Source organism: Rhipicephalus sanguineus, chromosome 10 (genome assembly GCF_013339695.2).
Source record: "Rhipicephalus sanguineus isolate Rsan-2018 chromosome 10, BIME_Rsan_1.4, whole genome shotgun sequence".
Lineage (NCBI taxonomy): Eukaryota > Metazoa > Arthropoda > Arachnida > Ixodida > Ixodidae > Rhipicephalus > Rhipicephalus sanguineus.
The window spans coordinates 117,327,003-117,342,521 of record NC_051185.1 but is presented as its reverse complement, the minus strand read 5'-3'; the positions used below and the strand labels follow the sequence as shown (position 1 = coordinate 117,342,521).

Here is a 15,519-nt window from a genome sequence, read left to right as displayed (position 1 = left end):
GTTGTTTGACTTTCCTGTATACGGGGACACATCTGACTGATTATTAGGACGAACGTTGCCTTTAAGATATCTTAATTTGGTTTTAAAAGTAAGCGTGAGTGCTCATTTGAGTTGGCTGCACCTCGCGACATCCTGGTATGACGTAGATAGAGGCCCCGTGTAACGTTCCACGAGTAAAGCAAGTATTGTGGACGTCACGGAAGGTTTGCGGGGTGCACGTGCACAATACGACGACTGGCACCCGGCGAGGCCTATTGTTCCGCAGCCCTCTCGCTTTGTTATCGGGCTGCTCTCTAGGTAGTTTTCGTGAGGGGACACGCGCTTAACAGGTTTAACCCATACCGAGGCACCCACATACTTTAAATCTCTACCGCGCGCGGGGCCCCGATTTGAAAACCGCGCTTTCAGCGTCACCACAGCTTGAGTGCCCGTGGTCTCTGACGCTCCCCCGCATGGGGTGCTAGTTTCTTGTGGTTTTTAGGCGGGCGTTTTGAAGTGACGCTAAAATGGTCACAATTAACTACGCTAGAATTAGTTATACGATACGCTAGAGCATTTACGATTTAACTTAGGGATTGCCAGACACAAAGCTACAAATTTCAGTAAAAAAGTCACCAACAAAAATTTTGCTGTCAGGGGCCCTTTAAGGCCATCGCTTCATCTTGAAAAGCGAGGTTGAAGGCACGGAACCTTACCAGCTGTTAAAGGTGCTATTGCTTGGTTGATGATGATAGTAAGAGAGACCGAATTTTTTCATTTGTTTTTTTTTTTTTTTCGCGCGATAGTGGATACGGACACCGGCAGCGGCGGCGGACAACTACCCCACTGCCATTGCGACGTGATAACAGCTTTCCCTGTGAAAACAGAAATAAAACAAGTCGATTAATACAGTATCATCAGGAATAGGTGGCACCGGTCGCTATACAGGATGAGGCCTTACGTCAAAATATTTTTTCCGAAGCTTTCGTAGAGCTGCACACTTTTCAACGTATTATAATATCACGCGCACGCATAGACATCAGGATACGGTATTGTTCAATATCGTCGAAATGTGGCGACACAACGATCATCTGCGAACCGGTTTTATGAACACACGATCGCGTGGACGGCGCTGGATGAGTGTGTGTACGTTTAGGTAAACACCGCAGCAGATGGCGCTCGCACATGAGCGCGTTTGCGCATCATAAAGTAGATCATGTAGTTTCACGTCTATATTATGTGCTGCCATGTCATCACGTCAAGGCCCGCGCGACATTAAAAAAAATAATATGAGGGTGCGCATCTTGACATTCATTTGCGCGCTTGCACTTTATCAAACAACGTACTTAATATGTACTGATGAGCTGGTTTTTCATGAAGCGGCGCACAAAAGACCCATAATATTGACAAAAAAGCATGGTTGACCCCTCCGTCATAGGAATCGGAATAACACGAAAGTAAAACGTGCCCTTATTGATGTAACTGAATGTTTACTGTACATTTATAAAAGAGAGTTTGCACAATGTATATTGATGTCTGGCAGCTACAGCACCGTTTAACGTGAATGCACCCACTTTGATGCTTGGTGGTACATCTCCATGCCGACGACTAACGTCCATGTTCAACGAATAAAGCAACCCTTGTGGTAGCTGTAGTAGTTAACGGTGAAAGCGTAATCAGAGAACGACTTGTGATAGCCAGAATAGCGTGGCATATAGGACGCAGAACTTGGTCGCCATCCTGCGGCATGTTAAAATGTGATTGAACACCACGGCTGCACTAGAGGAAAACGCAAAGCGCGTCGTGCCGCCCCGTTAGCCCGGCCGCAATTTTTCTCGGGGCGAGCCAGCGCCCTCTAGGTGGCATTGGGCGAGCGCGTAGGGGGGGGGGGGGGGAAACGCGGTGTTACAGCCAGGCGAGGCAGGCGCGCGTCGCAGAGCTATTTTTGGTTTGATTAGCATGATGCTATGAGCGAGGCGGACGCTTTTACGACGCTTGCGTTAAGGTCGCCACATCGCGGTGTGTTAAGGCACTGACAAAATTGCACTTCTATTGAAAACGAGCCGAATGGGACTAATGTGTAACGCGTTGCAGGTACTAATCGCGGAGGCCACAGTAGTGATGAATTACTTTACTTTGCCGCTCCCAGAGAGCAACACCACCCCGCCGACCGGGAGAGTGGTAGATATAAAAGGCGCGTTTGTAAAGCTTCTAGAGTCTGTGACCGTGGCGCAGTGGATAGCGCGCCCGGCATCTGTTATTGCGGACCGAGCGGTCGTGGGTTCGATGCCCGTTGACGGAAATTTTTTTCCGTCAACGGGCACATTTTTCCGCTCTTCGGCAGTTACAAAACAAGCTATCTTTATGTGTGTAAGGGGGCGGGGGGAGAAAGTGGGCTTTGCTGGGACCGCACTGCCCGCACACTTTTCTTGTGCTTCGCCGTATTAGTGCTTCACCACAAAGTGCGTACACGCAAATTATTACTGCAAGTCTCATTTTTAACTCAAACGTCCGCTCGTGCTGAAATCGGTACCTACTCTAACATTTTCGCATTCATTCAGGAGCCTTCGCCTTTTCTTTCTGACATATTGTTTAACTATAGTCTAGCCTGTAAAGTTGAGCGCAGCTGCTCATCCCGTTCCCCCCGGAGTCTGGGATCGACTGCTCACGGGACAGCCGGTATAATAATTGATGGATTTTACGTTCAAAATCCACGATGTCAGAGACGCCGTAGTGGAGGGCTCCGTAATTTCGACCACCTGGGGTTCTCTAACGTGCACCTAAGCGTAAGCCCACGGGCCTCTGACATTTTACTTCTATAGAAATGCGGCTGCCGCGGCTGGGATTCGATCCCGCAACCTTCGGGTCAGCAGTCAATCACCATAACCAATAGGCCACAGCGGCGGATCACGGGACTGCTTGTTTCCATACCCTGAAAAGCGCAGTAGCGCCATTCCGTTCGCCGTCACGTGACCAGAAACCTTACGTGTGACGTCATATCACCGCCAAAACGTTAATGAAAGGGAAAGGTGCGGCCTGGCGCCGCATAGGCATAGTTATTTTGCCAGTGTCATTGGTTGGCCCGTGTCTGGGGTGGGGGGGGGGGGAGGTGAGTGGGAGGGGTTAATCTACGTCGTGCCGCTACGCGGCTCCGAATGTATTGCCGGCAAGTCTACTTCCAGAGCCAGAGTCGCCAATGACGGGCCGCTGTACCAGTGGCTTCACACGTTACCTTTCTGCTGAAGTCCCGTGACTGTGGATGTTCCGCTACTGCGCTTTCTAGGGTAGGGAAGCTCGCCAAGGGACACGATAGCCTGGTACTCGAGATTCAGTTTACAGTCACAGTTAACCAAGTTCTTTACTAAAAGAAACTGAGTTCAGATGTGCCTTGACTGAATTTCTGCGGAGCAACCCACAAAGATAGAACAAACACCAACGTATACATACGTATACATACACATGTTTCTCCGAATACTCCATCTATTCCTACGCATTCAAAATGTGCGAGCTTGATCTCAGGGAAGCTCCTGCTGTTTTCAAGTTGGCTTCTCCTCGCATAAACTCATCTATTGGAAGAGCACGCTTTTAAGGGGCATTCGGAAAGTGAAGCGAGAGTTAAACATGGTCCCTTAAGCATTTGCCTAAGGCAAATGGAAGGCGCGAGCTATCTTTTTTCTTCTCAGTCAATTGTATTAATCTCATCCGCCCCCCCCCCCCCGCCCAAAAGCTTTGTGCGCCTCCCGTGGTTTGGCGGTACATCCGGGATCATTCCACCTTACACCAAGCGTTGTGATGTCATGACGTCATCAAGTGAGGTCGGGGTGCGTCACCTTGTTGCGACGTCACTATGATGTCACAATATTGTGACGTAATGATGACGTCATATGTTGACGTCACCACATGATTTTTTAATCAATTGTGTTGACACCGACTGTCACTTTTCGCGTTTGATGAGGCATCCAGGGCTTTTGCCATAAAACGTTTCAGAGCCGCTGTAAGAGGCAGATATTAGGGCGAAAGCCATACTTGCCTCATGAGAAGAGTCAAGTGAATAAAGACAGAAATAATAAAAAGCCAGCGTTCGCGTCACTCTCACTTCGTTTTTGCGAAAGCGTGAAACCAAGACGATAAGGAAGGCGATGCCCTGGCTTAGCAGACTTCACAGAAAGCTTCGTCAGAGCGTCTCGGAGAGTACTTAAAAAAGTGGCGTTCGCATTACCCGGCCTACAGACATCTAGGGGAGCGAAAGCTATACAAGCGCGAGCGAAAGAATCACTGGCTTTGATGTGATAAGTGACCGTGTGTGAAGGGCCAAGTGAACAGTGAAGCGCGGGAAACGCGTTTGAACTGCGCGCCTCTGAGACAATCGAGGAAGACGACAGGTGGAATCGGGGCACGCGGTGGGACGATATCGAAAAAGAAGGGGAAGAATATCGTGTCGCCGCTATATATTACAAAGAAAAAGACTTCTTGAAACTCATTGTGCTAAGCTGGGGATAATTTTAACAATAGACGCTATTCTCACCTTCGGTGCTTCGGATTTGGGCGTCAGCCACAGGAATGTTTTTGATGCCGTAATTGCTTTCCTTCAGGAAACAAAACGAATGTGTTTTTAAGTTCTTAAATGCAAACCTGTTCCGATAATAGCAATGAATCAATAAGAAAAAAAAATCAATAAAAAAGAAGACGTTCGGTACCACAGTAATTTCATTATTCTAATTTCTAGTTAGGATGAGAAGTCTGTGCTGAATGTAGAAATAATTATTGCACTAGTTCTTTTTATGTGTGCTTGTCTTTTGTGTTAACTTAGTAGTTTTAAATCTTCATATCTACAATTCTTGGCCAATCCCCCAGAGTGGGTAAGAGCCATGTGTAGAGGATCATCATCATCATCATCATCATAGGCAGACGTGGCTGGCGATCGAAGGACCAGGGCGCGGGAACAGAGACCTGTCGGGTTCCGGACTCGAGGTAGCAGCAGGTTCCCACCTGGGGCCAAACCAGCCGTCCAAGCACCTCTGGCCAAACCAGCCATCCAAACACCTGTGGCCAAAGCAGCCGTCCTCGTACCTGGGGCCGAACCGGGACCACCTCGGGCCTGGCGCGGTTGAGATGTCGCCAGGACGTTCCCGCCAGGTGAGCCACGCGTCTACCAATGAGAGCCTCGGCCAGCATTCGTGAGCAGCGTGGCAGGAGCCATGCGCGTTCAAGGTCAACGACCCCGGTGGTGAGCAGCGTTGCCGACCGCAGCTGGCAGCGCAACTACCACGCTACCCAGGCATCGAGTGCCTTCACTCTACGTCGTTGAGCCGTCAGCCCTCTCCCGGGACTTGACCTCCGCTATGCCCCGGTGAACTCACTCTTTGCTTCATTCAATCGTTGACTTTTCATTCGCACTCTTAGCGCTTGTTCTAATTCTTTACTATCATTAGTGTTCCATCATCCTCTGTAAATACATTATTTTTCTTCATGCATAAACGGCCTCGTTACTGTCCCGATGATGGTTAAGCCATCGTGGTTCTTTTCGCACAAACACGAGCACGTCGTTTAGAGATCTGTCTCGCCATAGACAGCTCGTTACATTGGCGTCCAAGACGACAGGACGAAGCCGTTCATTGCATTATTACTCGCAGGAGTTAGTGCATTTCGCTAAGAGTATAGAAGACCGATCAAAGATGAGTTCGGATCTAGTGAAACTGGCATTGCGCATGGGGCTAGAAGGAGCTGAGCTCAAGGCTTGGGTAGAAGAACGGGAGGCTCAAGCTGGAGACGATAGGGCGGCAGAACGCGAAGTAATTAAGGAGAATATGGAGCAGACGGAGCTCGAGCGGAAACTTGAAGCTGAAGCTCAGAGGTCTTTACAGCTGCGTCTGCAACTTGCTCAGGCTTAAGGCGTTAGAGAGTCAGTGGTAGCTGACGAAGGCCGACAGGTTCGAGCATCGTCTAACGTCAATCCTCACAATTTTATGCCAAGGTTCAATGAGAACCGGGATGACTTAGACGCGTACCTCAAGAGATTTGAGAATATTGCTACCGGTCAAGATTGGCCAAAAGACATGATGAAGCTTGGCGTCATCGAGCGCTCTAATTCTCCTTACAATTCACCACTAGTTCTTGTCAAGAAGCCAGACAATACTTATCGTACGTGTGTGGACTTTCGACGTATAAATGAGATCTTAATATCTGATGCCGAGCGTATACCACGAATGGACATCATGTTCACGGAGGTCGGCACCAAGAAATACTTTTCGAAGTTTGATCTGACCAAAGGATATTGGCAAGTCCCACTCCATCGGGCTTCTAGACCGATAACCGCCTTCTCGACACAATCTGGACATTATCAATTCATATACATGCCTTTCGGCATCAAGACAGCGTCCGCCGTGTTCACGAGGTTAATGAGGACCCTTCTTCAGGGCATTGCAAATGTAGTCCACTGCATCGCTGACGTTCTTGTAGCTACAGAGACCTGGGAGGAGCACGTCGACAGTTTGCGGCGCTTTTTGCAGCGCGTCCGCGAAGCCGGACTGACCATTAAGCCTCAAAAATGTGAAATAGCCGTGGAATCTATCGTATTCTTGGGTCATCAATTAGGAGGCGGAACTATTCGGCCAGTGGAAAGTACAGTGGCGAAGATAGCGAACGCAACTCGACCTGAGACAAAGAAGCAGTTGTGGTCCTTCCTAGGATTAGCTGGATATTACCGTGATTTAATGCCCAGATATGCAGAGAAGGCCCAGCCTTTAACAGAGTTGACCAAGAAAAGAGAGAACAACAAGATTTTGTGGACCCCAGAAAGAGAAGCGGCTTTCAAGACACTGAAGCAAGCCCTTGCGTCGGGACCAATAGTACGAGCTCCTGATCCGAAACGCATCTTCGTACTGCGTTCGGATGCGTCTGATACTTGTATCGGGGCAGTTCTCATGCAGGAACACGATGGCGTACTACATCCAGTGTCATACGCCAGCCGACAGCTCTTGCCCCGAGAACGCAATTACTCCACCATTGAACGAGAATGTCTAGCACTAGTCTGGGCAATAGAAAAATTTCACATCTTCTTGTACGGAACGCAGTTTGTCGTACAAACGGATCATCAACCGTTGCAATATCTAGCTAAGGCGAAACACCTGAACAGCAGAGTACTAAGGTGGAGTTTGGCTATACAGGAGTATTCTTTTGTCATTCAACATATTAGAGGCTCAGAGAATGTAGGAGCCGACTTCATGAGTAGGCTGTAACATAAGCTTGCACGGAAGTGCTACAACGTTTTTTTTCCTGTGTGTATTCGAGCATTTCTTGTGGACCTCTTGCGGACGTGTGTTCACCATGACAGTACAGTGTTCTTGCGCGGACAAGTGGTCAATGCGGCTAAAACATACTTTCCAAGTTTTTTTTTTTAGAAAAAAGAAACTTTTTTCCCGAAGGAGGGGCATGTGTGATGTGATAAGTGGCCGTGTGTGAAGGGCCAAGTGAACAGTGAAGCGCGGGAAACGCGTTTGAACTGCGCGCCTCTGAGACCATCGAGGAAGACGACAGGTGGAACCGGGCCCGCGGTGGGACGAGATCGAAAAAGAAGGGGAAGAATATAGGCAGACGTGGCTGGCGATCGAAGGACCAGGGCGCGGCAACAGAGACCTGTCGGGTTCCGGACTCGAGGTAGCAGCAGGTTCCCACCTGGGGCCAAACCAGCCGTCCAAGCACCTGTGGCCAAACCAGCCGTCCAAACACCTGTGGCCAAACCAGCCATCCTCGTACCTGGGGCCGAACCGGGACCACCTCGGGCCTGGCGTGGTTGAAACGTTGCCAGGACGTTCCCACCAGGCGAGCCACGCGTCTACCAATGAGAGCCTCGGCCAGCATTCGTGAGCAGCGTGGCAGGAGCCATGCGCGTTCAAGGTCAACGACCCCGGTGGTGAGCAGCGTTGCCGACCGCAGCTGGCAGCGCAAGTACCACGCTACCCAGGCATCGAGTGCCTTCACTCTACGTCGTTGAGCCGTCAGCCCTCTCCCGGGACTTGACCTCCGCTATGCCCCGGTAAACTCACTCTTTGCTTCATTCAATCGTTGACTTTTCGTTCGCACTCTTAGCGCTTGTTCTATTTCTTTACTATCATTAGAGTTCCATCATCCTCTGTAAATAGATTATTTTTCTTTATGCATAAACGGCCTCGTTATTGTCCCGATGACGGTTAAGTCATCGTGGTTCTTTTCCCACAAACACGAGCACGTCGTTTAGAGCTCTGTCTCGCCATAGACAGCTCGTTACACTGGCATATATATGATGATAATTAAAGCAAATTTAGTGAGTGCTGAGTTAATTAGTGAAGGTTGATTAGCGACAGTTAATTTGCGAGTGTGAACTAGCGAACATTGGACGTCGATATAAAGTACACAGTAAAATATCTCCGCCTTACGGCTTCCGCCTTCGAGTCATCTAAGGCGAAGGCATAAGACATCCTGCGATTTTTTTTCTTTCTAGATAAGAAGTGTCTGAGGAATGAAGTACCGTATCGCCCGCTTAGGGAGCCGTGAAGTGTTTCCCATGAATACAGAGAAAAGCACACGCAGCTTTCGCGAAAAGGAGGAAAAGAACGACCGAGAACGTTGTCGCTCCCTCAACAGAAAGAACCATCCTGACAAAGGTTACAGGCAAATAACATTTAGCAAAGCAACGAACGGTGCGAGTCGGTACAAATAAATTGTCCAAAGTTCTAAAAAAAATTGGCCGCGTATCTGCGTGCTTCGCTGCAAATGTCGTCTAAAGACGATAGAAGAGGCGCTGCGTGAGATATGGACGCCATCTGGCAATATGTCGGGAAACACGAGTGCTGTGTTGCGGGCTGGTAGTCCCGGCGCAGCGGCAGGCGAAGACCGGCGGTGACCAACGCGACCGGTGGGGACACCGGCCAGCCCGAACACGCTGTTTGGCGCGATGCGCCGAAGGAGATGAAACGTCCGCACTCACCGAGTACTCTCCACAAACTCTCTTACTTCCACGTCGCCTGGGTAAAACGAATGCCAGAGCGGCGCCCCCTGTCATTCGTACAATGCAATACTGAACCGAAACCGAAACACAACATGAGCTTGTGCAGAGGGCACGGAGGAAGACAAGTTTCAGCGCAGTGGCATTTTCAGCGCAGCTTAAGAAACTAGGGTTGTAACATTGTAGGGCGAGTAGGGCCAGAAGGACCGTCACGACGAAAACCTGCCTCCTCAGTCGTATTCGCCTGGAACGTTGGTGTGGTTTCGCGTTCCCTCCTCCGCTCCTGGCCTTTCCACAAAGCTACTGCCTAAGTACGAAGGCCCCTACCGCGTCCTACGTCAAGCATCCCCAGTTAACTATATGATTGAGCCTGTTCAATCATCTACGGACCGCCGTCGTCGCGGCCGCGAGAGTGTTCACGTCGATCGACTGAAGCCGCATTATGACCCACCAGTTGTACCTGTTCCATAGGTCGCCAGGATGGCTCCTTTTTCGCGGGGGAGTGATTTGTAACATGGTAGGACGCAGACAAGAACGCCTGCGAAAGAAGAAGACGAAGACGGTTGTTGTTGGCGCTCGTGCTTGCTCGGCTTGGACCGCTGATCACTTCACCTGTGGCAATCTTTTAATAAACGCGTTATTGTCTCAACGTTAAACGCATACCATCAAGGTCTTTAAAATTGCGTATCTATGTATTTCCTGTTAAAGGAACACATCGCCTAATACTTACCTAGTGATGTTGCGCCTCAGATATGCGTAATGTTTGCTTTTTGATCAACAATGTACACAAGTATGAACCTAGTCAGCCGTTCACGATGGCTGGCCCTTGGGCAAGTGGTTCAACTTTGGCCGAGTGGCTGAATCGAGGGACGTGCCGACAAACAGAAAGACAGACAGAAAGACAGACCAAAATTTCTGCGTTTAAGTTCCACAAGAAAGACTATCGTCTTTAAAAAGCGCTTTCCCACACATCCGGTTCGATCCGTTTGAGACGGCAGACGTCGCCCTTTAACTGGGTAAAAAATAATGAGTGGGTGCCGCTGTTCACCACATCATCTTTCTTTTTTTTTATTGTTACAGCATCGCTGCTTACATGCTTGCGCTCGTCTCTATGGTGCTGTGGCCTTCAACTCAGTTATCCTGTGTAAGGCGCCCTAGGCCTGCGAAAAGGCCTACGTCATGTTTTAGAGCGCAGCTCTTAGGCGCCCGTTCCTGCTTTGAGCGGCGTCACTGTTGGCGTTGCTGGCGTCGGCGTAACCGATAGAGCGAACCAGTACAAGAGAGCAAGCGAGGACGAATGACGGCGAACGTGGAGTCTGTCGATATCACGAGCCTCTAACCTCGCTGACTTCCTCCGTCACGCGCACTGGCCCCTCGGTCGGAGCTCGTGCACATGCAGGGCTGGTACGTGCACTGCGGCTGGCTTCGCTTGCCTTAACGGGGCTGTGGGCGTTTAAAGAAAAAAATTGACACGAATTATAGATAGCTGGAAGCAAAGTGAACACTGATAGGCAGGAAGGCGGAACCTTTTGGGCGGCATTTCGGTTTTCGTTAACTGTAACAAAGTCCAAGGGACAGGCATCGTTTCAGAGAATTTCTTGCGCAGCGTTATGGAGGAGTGTAATACTGACAACAGAAGCGACATTGAAGAGCGGGTGCAGTTAAGAAGCACAAATGAGTCCATTAGAACGAGAAGTACCCCCGCCACTGATAAGCATGCTTACTTCGTGTTCCGTAAAAAACAAAAAGGAAGGGGCAGCTAAACGCCATAGTCCTCGAGGCGCTCATAAGATACTGTTTTCTAGAAGGAGACTTCAAGAGTCTAATGTAAATTGAGACGGAGAAATTTGCGGATTTTTATTGTGGGAAGAAAGCTTCAAAGGTGGGCCTGGTTGTTGTAGTCTGATAAGAGCAATTTAAATTTTTTATACGTCTCTATCGATAGCCTGAGTTGGAAACGAACATCGTTTTCCCCATATTAACATCCTATTCGTATATAACATGGTTCGGCATCACGTTCACCTTGTGTGTGTATGTGTGTGTGTGTGTGTGTGTGTGTGTGTGTGTGTGTGTGTGTGTGTGTGTGTGTGTGTGTGTGTGTGTGTGTGTGTGTGTGTGTGTGTGTGTGTGTGTGTGTGTGTGTGTGTGTGTGTGTTTAGACCTCGTGGCTGACAATCTTTTCAAACAATATGTGCAGTAAGCAAATCTCATTGAGGCGAGGGCATCGACGCAATCTTAGAATTCTCTGTCTGACTTTTTCTGTTTTGGAATATTAAGAGGAGCATGAAGTAAAAGCATTTAGGTGTCATTTTTTATTGTGACGTGTGCTTCTCCCGAAGTGGTTATGTATTGAGCTCCATATTATCTTGGAGCAACAGTGGTCATATGTCAGAGAGAAAGTCACCTCTTGATATTGAGAGATGATTATGACGACACGGCACGAGATTGTGATGAAATAATTATTACAGAATTCTAAAAACTCAGCTGATTGTTTAATAGCGAAGTGGACGTAGCAATTGGCGATCTAAGGTAATCCTTGATTTCGGCAGCCTCTGTTATCTGTCTCGTGTGCACCTCTTAGCCCTTTTGAGACGCTATGCACATAGTTGTGTACACCACTTGTTTTTGCTAGTTGCGTCAACTAGGGGCTACGATAGAGCAAGATACATTAAGCTTTGGATGAATTGAACCTCCTGCATAATAAATTTGTCTTCACTTAAATCCATTTTTCAGTGTAGTGTTACATATGGTCCTTTTGCCTAAGGCACTACCGCGTTAAACGAGTCGTTCAACGTGCCGCTTCTCGCAAGCCACGTCAAAAGTATAATTTTTCGTTGCTCAAAGTGTACATAACCGAAAATGCATTTGCACTATATTTCTAGCCTTAGATTTCATTCCATTTATGCAAAACAGATCTTAACGACTTCGGTATAAATAGATTTGATTATAGTTTAATTAGAATTAATTGCTCTAACAGGAATAAATTAGTGTAATATGACATTATCTTTGTTGCAATAGAATATCCAGTGCCTTCAAATAACGTTGCATTGATATGACGTGAATACGGATAGTTCTTCATAGATGGCGTCTGAGAGGATTAATAACGATAAAGTACCGTCATGAGAAATATGAGAGAAATCACGGAATTCAGATGTAATCAATTCTTACTGGTACAAAACCAACATGAATGTCATGTATTGAGTGGAAACAGATGCCTTGCCGCTTGAACATTTCGTGTAATCAACATATTTGCTCTTGCCAACTGCGTTTAGCCGCTATTACGATTACAAAAGTAATTTCAGTGTGCCCTCTCATAATGATTACGACTGTACAGCCTTCTTGCAAAAGTGTAGCCAATAGCCGAACCGCGCCAACTACCCCAATCCTATTTCTTAATAAGTTATACCTTCTTGAGATGCGTGTCTTTCAAAAGCCTTAACGCTGGCTTTGTGGCTCTAATAAAGACGAGGGTGTAGTTTGGGCACAGTTTATGGACGAAGTACGACATAGCGGGCACAATCAGGCTTCAGATGTCTTCACTAGGAGTTTGCAGTGAATTTTAAGTCACTACAGAAGAAGACCAACCGGCAAAGGACTTGCAATAGAGTTGAGAAGGTTTTTCTTTTAATGCGATGCACTCATCCCTCGCAAGTTCACGGTGATTGCGAAAGATCCGCTCCTTCATAGTAAGTATAATTACCTGCGGGATTTTCTTTCTTTTCATGTTATTTCTGTATAATAAGCGTGTGTGTGCGTAGTGTTCTACTTTCTTCAAACAGCGTGTGCAGAATTCTTTGCTGGCGCTCAGCCGTGAAATTGATAGAACCCTTCAGACGGGCGCTGGCCGCCAGCTTGGTCGAGAATAAAAGAGGACTCACTTTAAATTCAGCGTACTGACTCGGTAACAAGCATGGCGCTCCTGGCGATTAGTGTTTTTCGAAAGTTATCAAAAGGGGGCCGGTGACGTCGGAAGGTTTTGTAGGATCATAAATTATGCTTTGAGGAACAAATGTCTGAACCCATTCTGAGCGAGATTTCATTCTTTTTTTAAATGCGAATGCATTTCTTAGTCGGGCTATGTAAGGCATCCGGCATTGTCCGCGCGCCTCTCCGCTCTCACTCCCTGTCCCATAGCAACAGCTGCGGGCGCGCGCGCTTATCCTCGCCCCTAGCAACCGCAGCAGGTGGTGCAGGCGGAGTAGCGGAGAGTGAGTGGAGAGGAGGAGCGCGCTCTGGCGTGTGAGGGCGCTCGCATCGCGGGAGCTCGGCGGAGCTCCCGCGTGTGTGGAGATGGTGTAGGAGGGGGTAGGTGCAGTGCTTCGCCGCTCCTTCTCTCGCCGTTCGCTCTCTCTCCTCCCTGCGCCACCGCCTCAATGCAGTGCGTTTGAAACGCGTTTGTAGCGTTTGTGCTGCCTTGGCACAGCCTGAAAACAGCGCGTTCTAAACGGGTTTGCGCTGCATTGAAGGCGGTGGCAACATCCCTGAGGTGATTACGAACGCACGTAGGAAGCGTTCGTTGAAAGAGGCACCCAAAAGGGAGACACTTGAGCGCGTCGATGTGTCCAGCTTTACGCCATTAAAATTACTACGCCGTGTACTCTCGGCGCAAGAAATGCATTCGCATTTCCTCACGATTCCCTTCGGGGAGGTGAGGGCATTTTTTGTTCCGGAGTTCAGAAAATGCAATTTTAATAGCACCCGCACTCCAAGACATCCCGGATTCTAAAAGAAAGAAATGAAGCGTGGATGTGCCGTTCAAATTCGGCTACAACAAAGCATTTTTTCCTTCTGATAAAGCTGAAAAAAGCACTCAAGCACTAGGTCCGGTGAGAGTACGAACACAGGCTTGTACTTGCGCTATACTACAATGACGTAGACATTTATTAATGAGCTTCTTTTACTTCGTAGCTGTGTGTGCCTAGGTTCTGGCGGATCGCGTCCGCTAACATAAGACGCGTAGAACATTAATTTTCGGCGAACCGACTAACGCGACCAATACAACGTTTTGGCGTCGAAATAATCCAGCGTTCTTGCATGGACCATTGACGTGGATCAAGCTTGACCTTAACGTAGAGTGGCGCACCAGAGACGAGCGTAAATTGCGGCATTTATATCGGAGTCCCGCACAGTGTAGCCAGCAGGTCAGAAACCTGGTACCCCTCCCTGCCTTCCTGTCTATTCCTTAGTCACCCCTGCTTCCATCCCCGCCTTTCCATTCTATCACATTGAGCTTTTAGAGCGCCGTCACTATCGGTGGCGTAACCGATAGACAAAAAATTACCGGTTAGACATGAAAAAATAAAATGAGCAAAAAATACCCAGGATCGAATGGGATTTGATTTGGGCTCGGGCCCTCTGAGTGGCAGTGGAGTATTCTACCACAGAAAAAACCACAAAAAAAAGAGTCACGCTGGTGCTTCAAATTAGTTTGAAAACAGACCCTATACAGGCGTTATGTCGGGCAAAGCATCGCGTTAACCTATTGTTACGACTGACCGTGGTTGGAGACGCAGTGACTATGAGAATGAACGGACGATGCGTTCTCACACTACTGGGGCACCTGCATCTATCCCAGAAACGGACTCCCCGCGACGGGAAGCGCCCTCACAGTGGGAAAAGCCTCGTACGAGCTCCGTTGGGTAGCAGAGATGCAATGACCTAGCTGAGCGACGTCAAAGTTGGCCACGTCTTCACAATGGGCTACTTTGACATGGTTTGGTATGCTGCGGGGCCGACCGGTCCTGTATGTTTTGACGAGAGCCTTCAGTCGCCGTAAACCCTTTCCTGCCCTTCTGGGGAGAGGCCGACGAACTTGCCCGAGTATCCTGTTCTCCCGGCTAACCCCACAAGCGTGTTGTGGACCGTAAAAACTTTGCTGTTGCAGTGACACCCTCAGCGACAGTGCTATTTGCTGGTGCCATGGTGGTGTGGTGTGTGTGGTTGGTTGCAATCAAGAAGGAGTAGCCAGCCTGGGGGGTTATAACGATGGTGCTGAGTGAGAAAAAGGGCTCTGAGCCCTGAGTTAAAGGCTCATCCAGTTCGCTCGTCGCTTAACTCTTACCTTTTCACTATGTAATTAAGTGTACAAAAATGTACCAGTAAACCTCTTTCGTTTCTTTTTGCCAACTTGCTAGCATCAGTTCCTCAATCCGGAGACTCTGTCACGCTGCCAAATGGAGTCCGGGTACGACGCAACCCTAACGTCGCAACAACTGGTTGCAGCGGTAGGACGGATCTAAACCTCTGTCGCAACGCTATTCAATATAGCGTGGCAGAAGAGTAAAATAATAACCAGTCATCGCACAATGCCAATAGCGCGCCAAATGTGTGGTTTAATGTTTCCCACCCATTGCAAAGGGCTCAGCCATAATTCTTCATCCTCATCAGCCACATGCAGCATCAACAAGGTGAACATAATTCCTCCTCCCAGCGAGAAAGGTTCTGCGGCACAGCACAGGGGAAATTTCTCTTACAAAGACTCGGATTTCCAATCTCACCGCAATATTGGTCAGAAGTCACCGGCCTACTCTCACAAAATCTCAGACAACGCATCGTGA

The 15,519-nt window shown here is 48.5% G+C and overlaps 1 protein-coding gene across 1 annotated transcript in view; it reads left to right on the top strand.

The window, feature by feature from the left end:
* LOC119406685 (uncharacterized) overlaps positions 1 to 7,845 on the top strand; it is a 123,116-nt gene extending 115,271 nt beyond the window's left edge. The window contains exons 10-11 of the mRNA XM_037673416.2: positions 4,884 to 5,115; positions 7,516 to 7,845. Coding sequence (XP_037529344.2) covers positions 4,884 to 5,115; positions 7,516 to 7,845 — 562 coding nt within the window. The remainder of the gene's footprint in view (positions 1 to 4,883; positions 5,116 to 7,515) is intronic.
* The last annotated feature ends 7,674 nt before the right edge of the window (positions 7,846 to 15,519 follow it).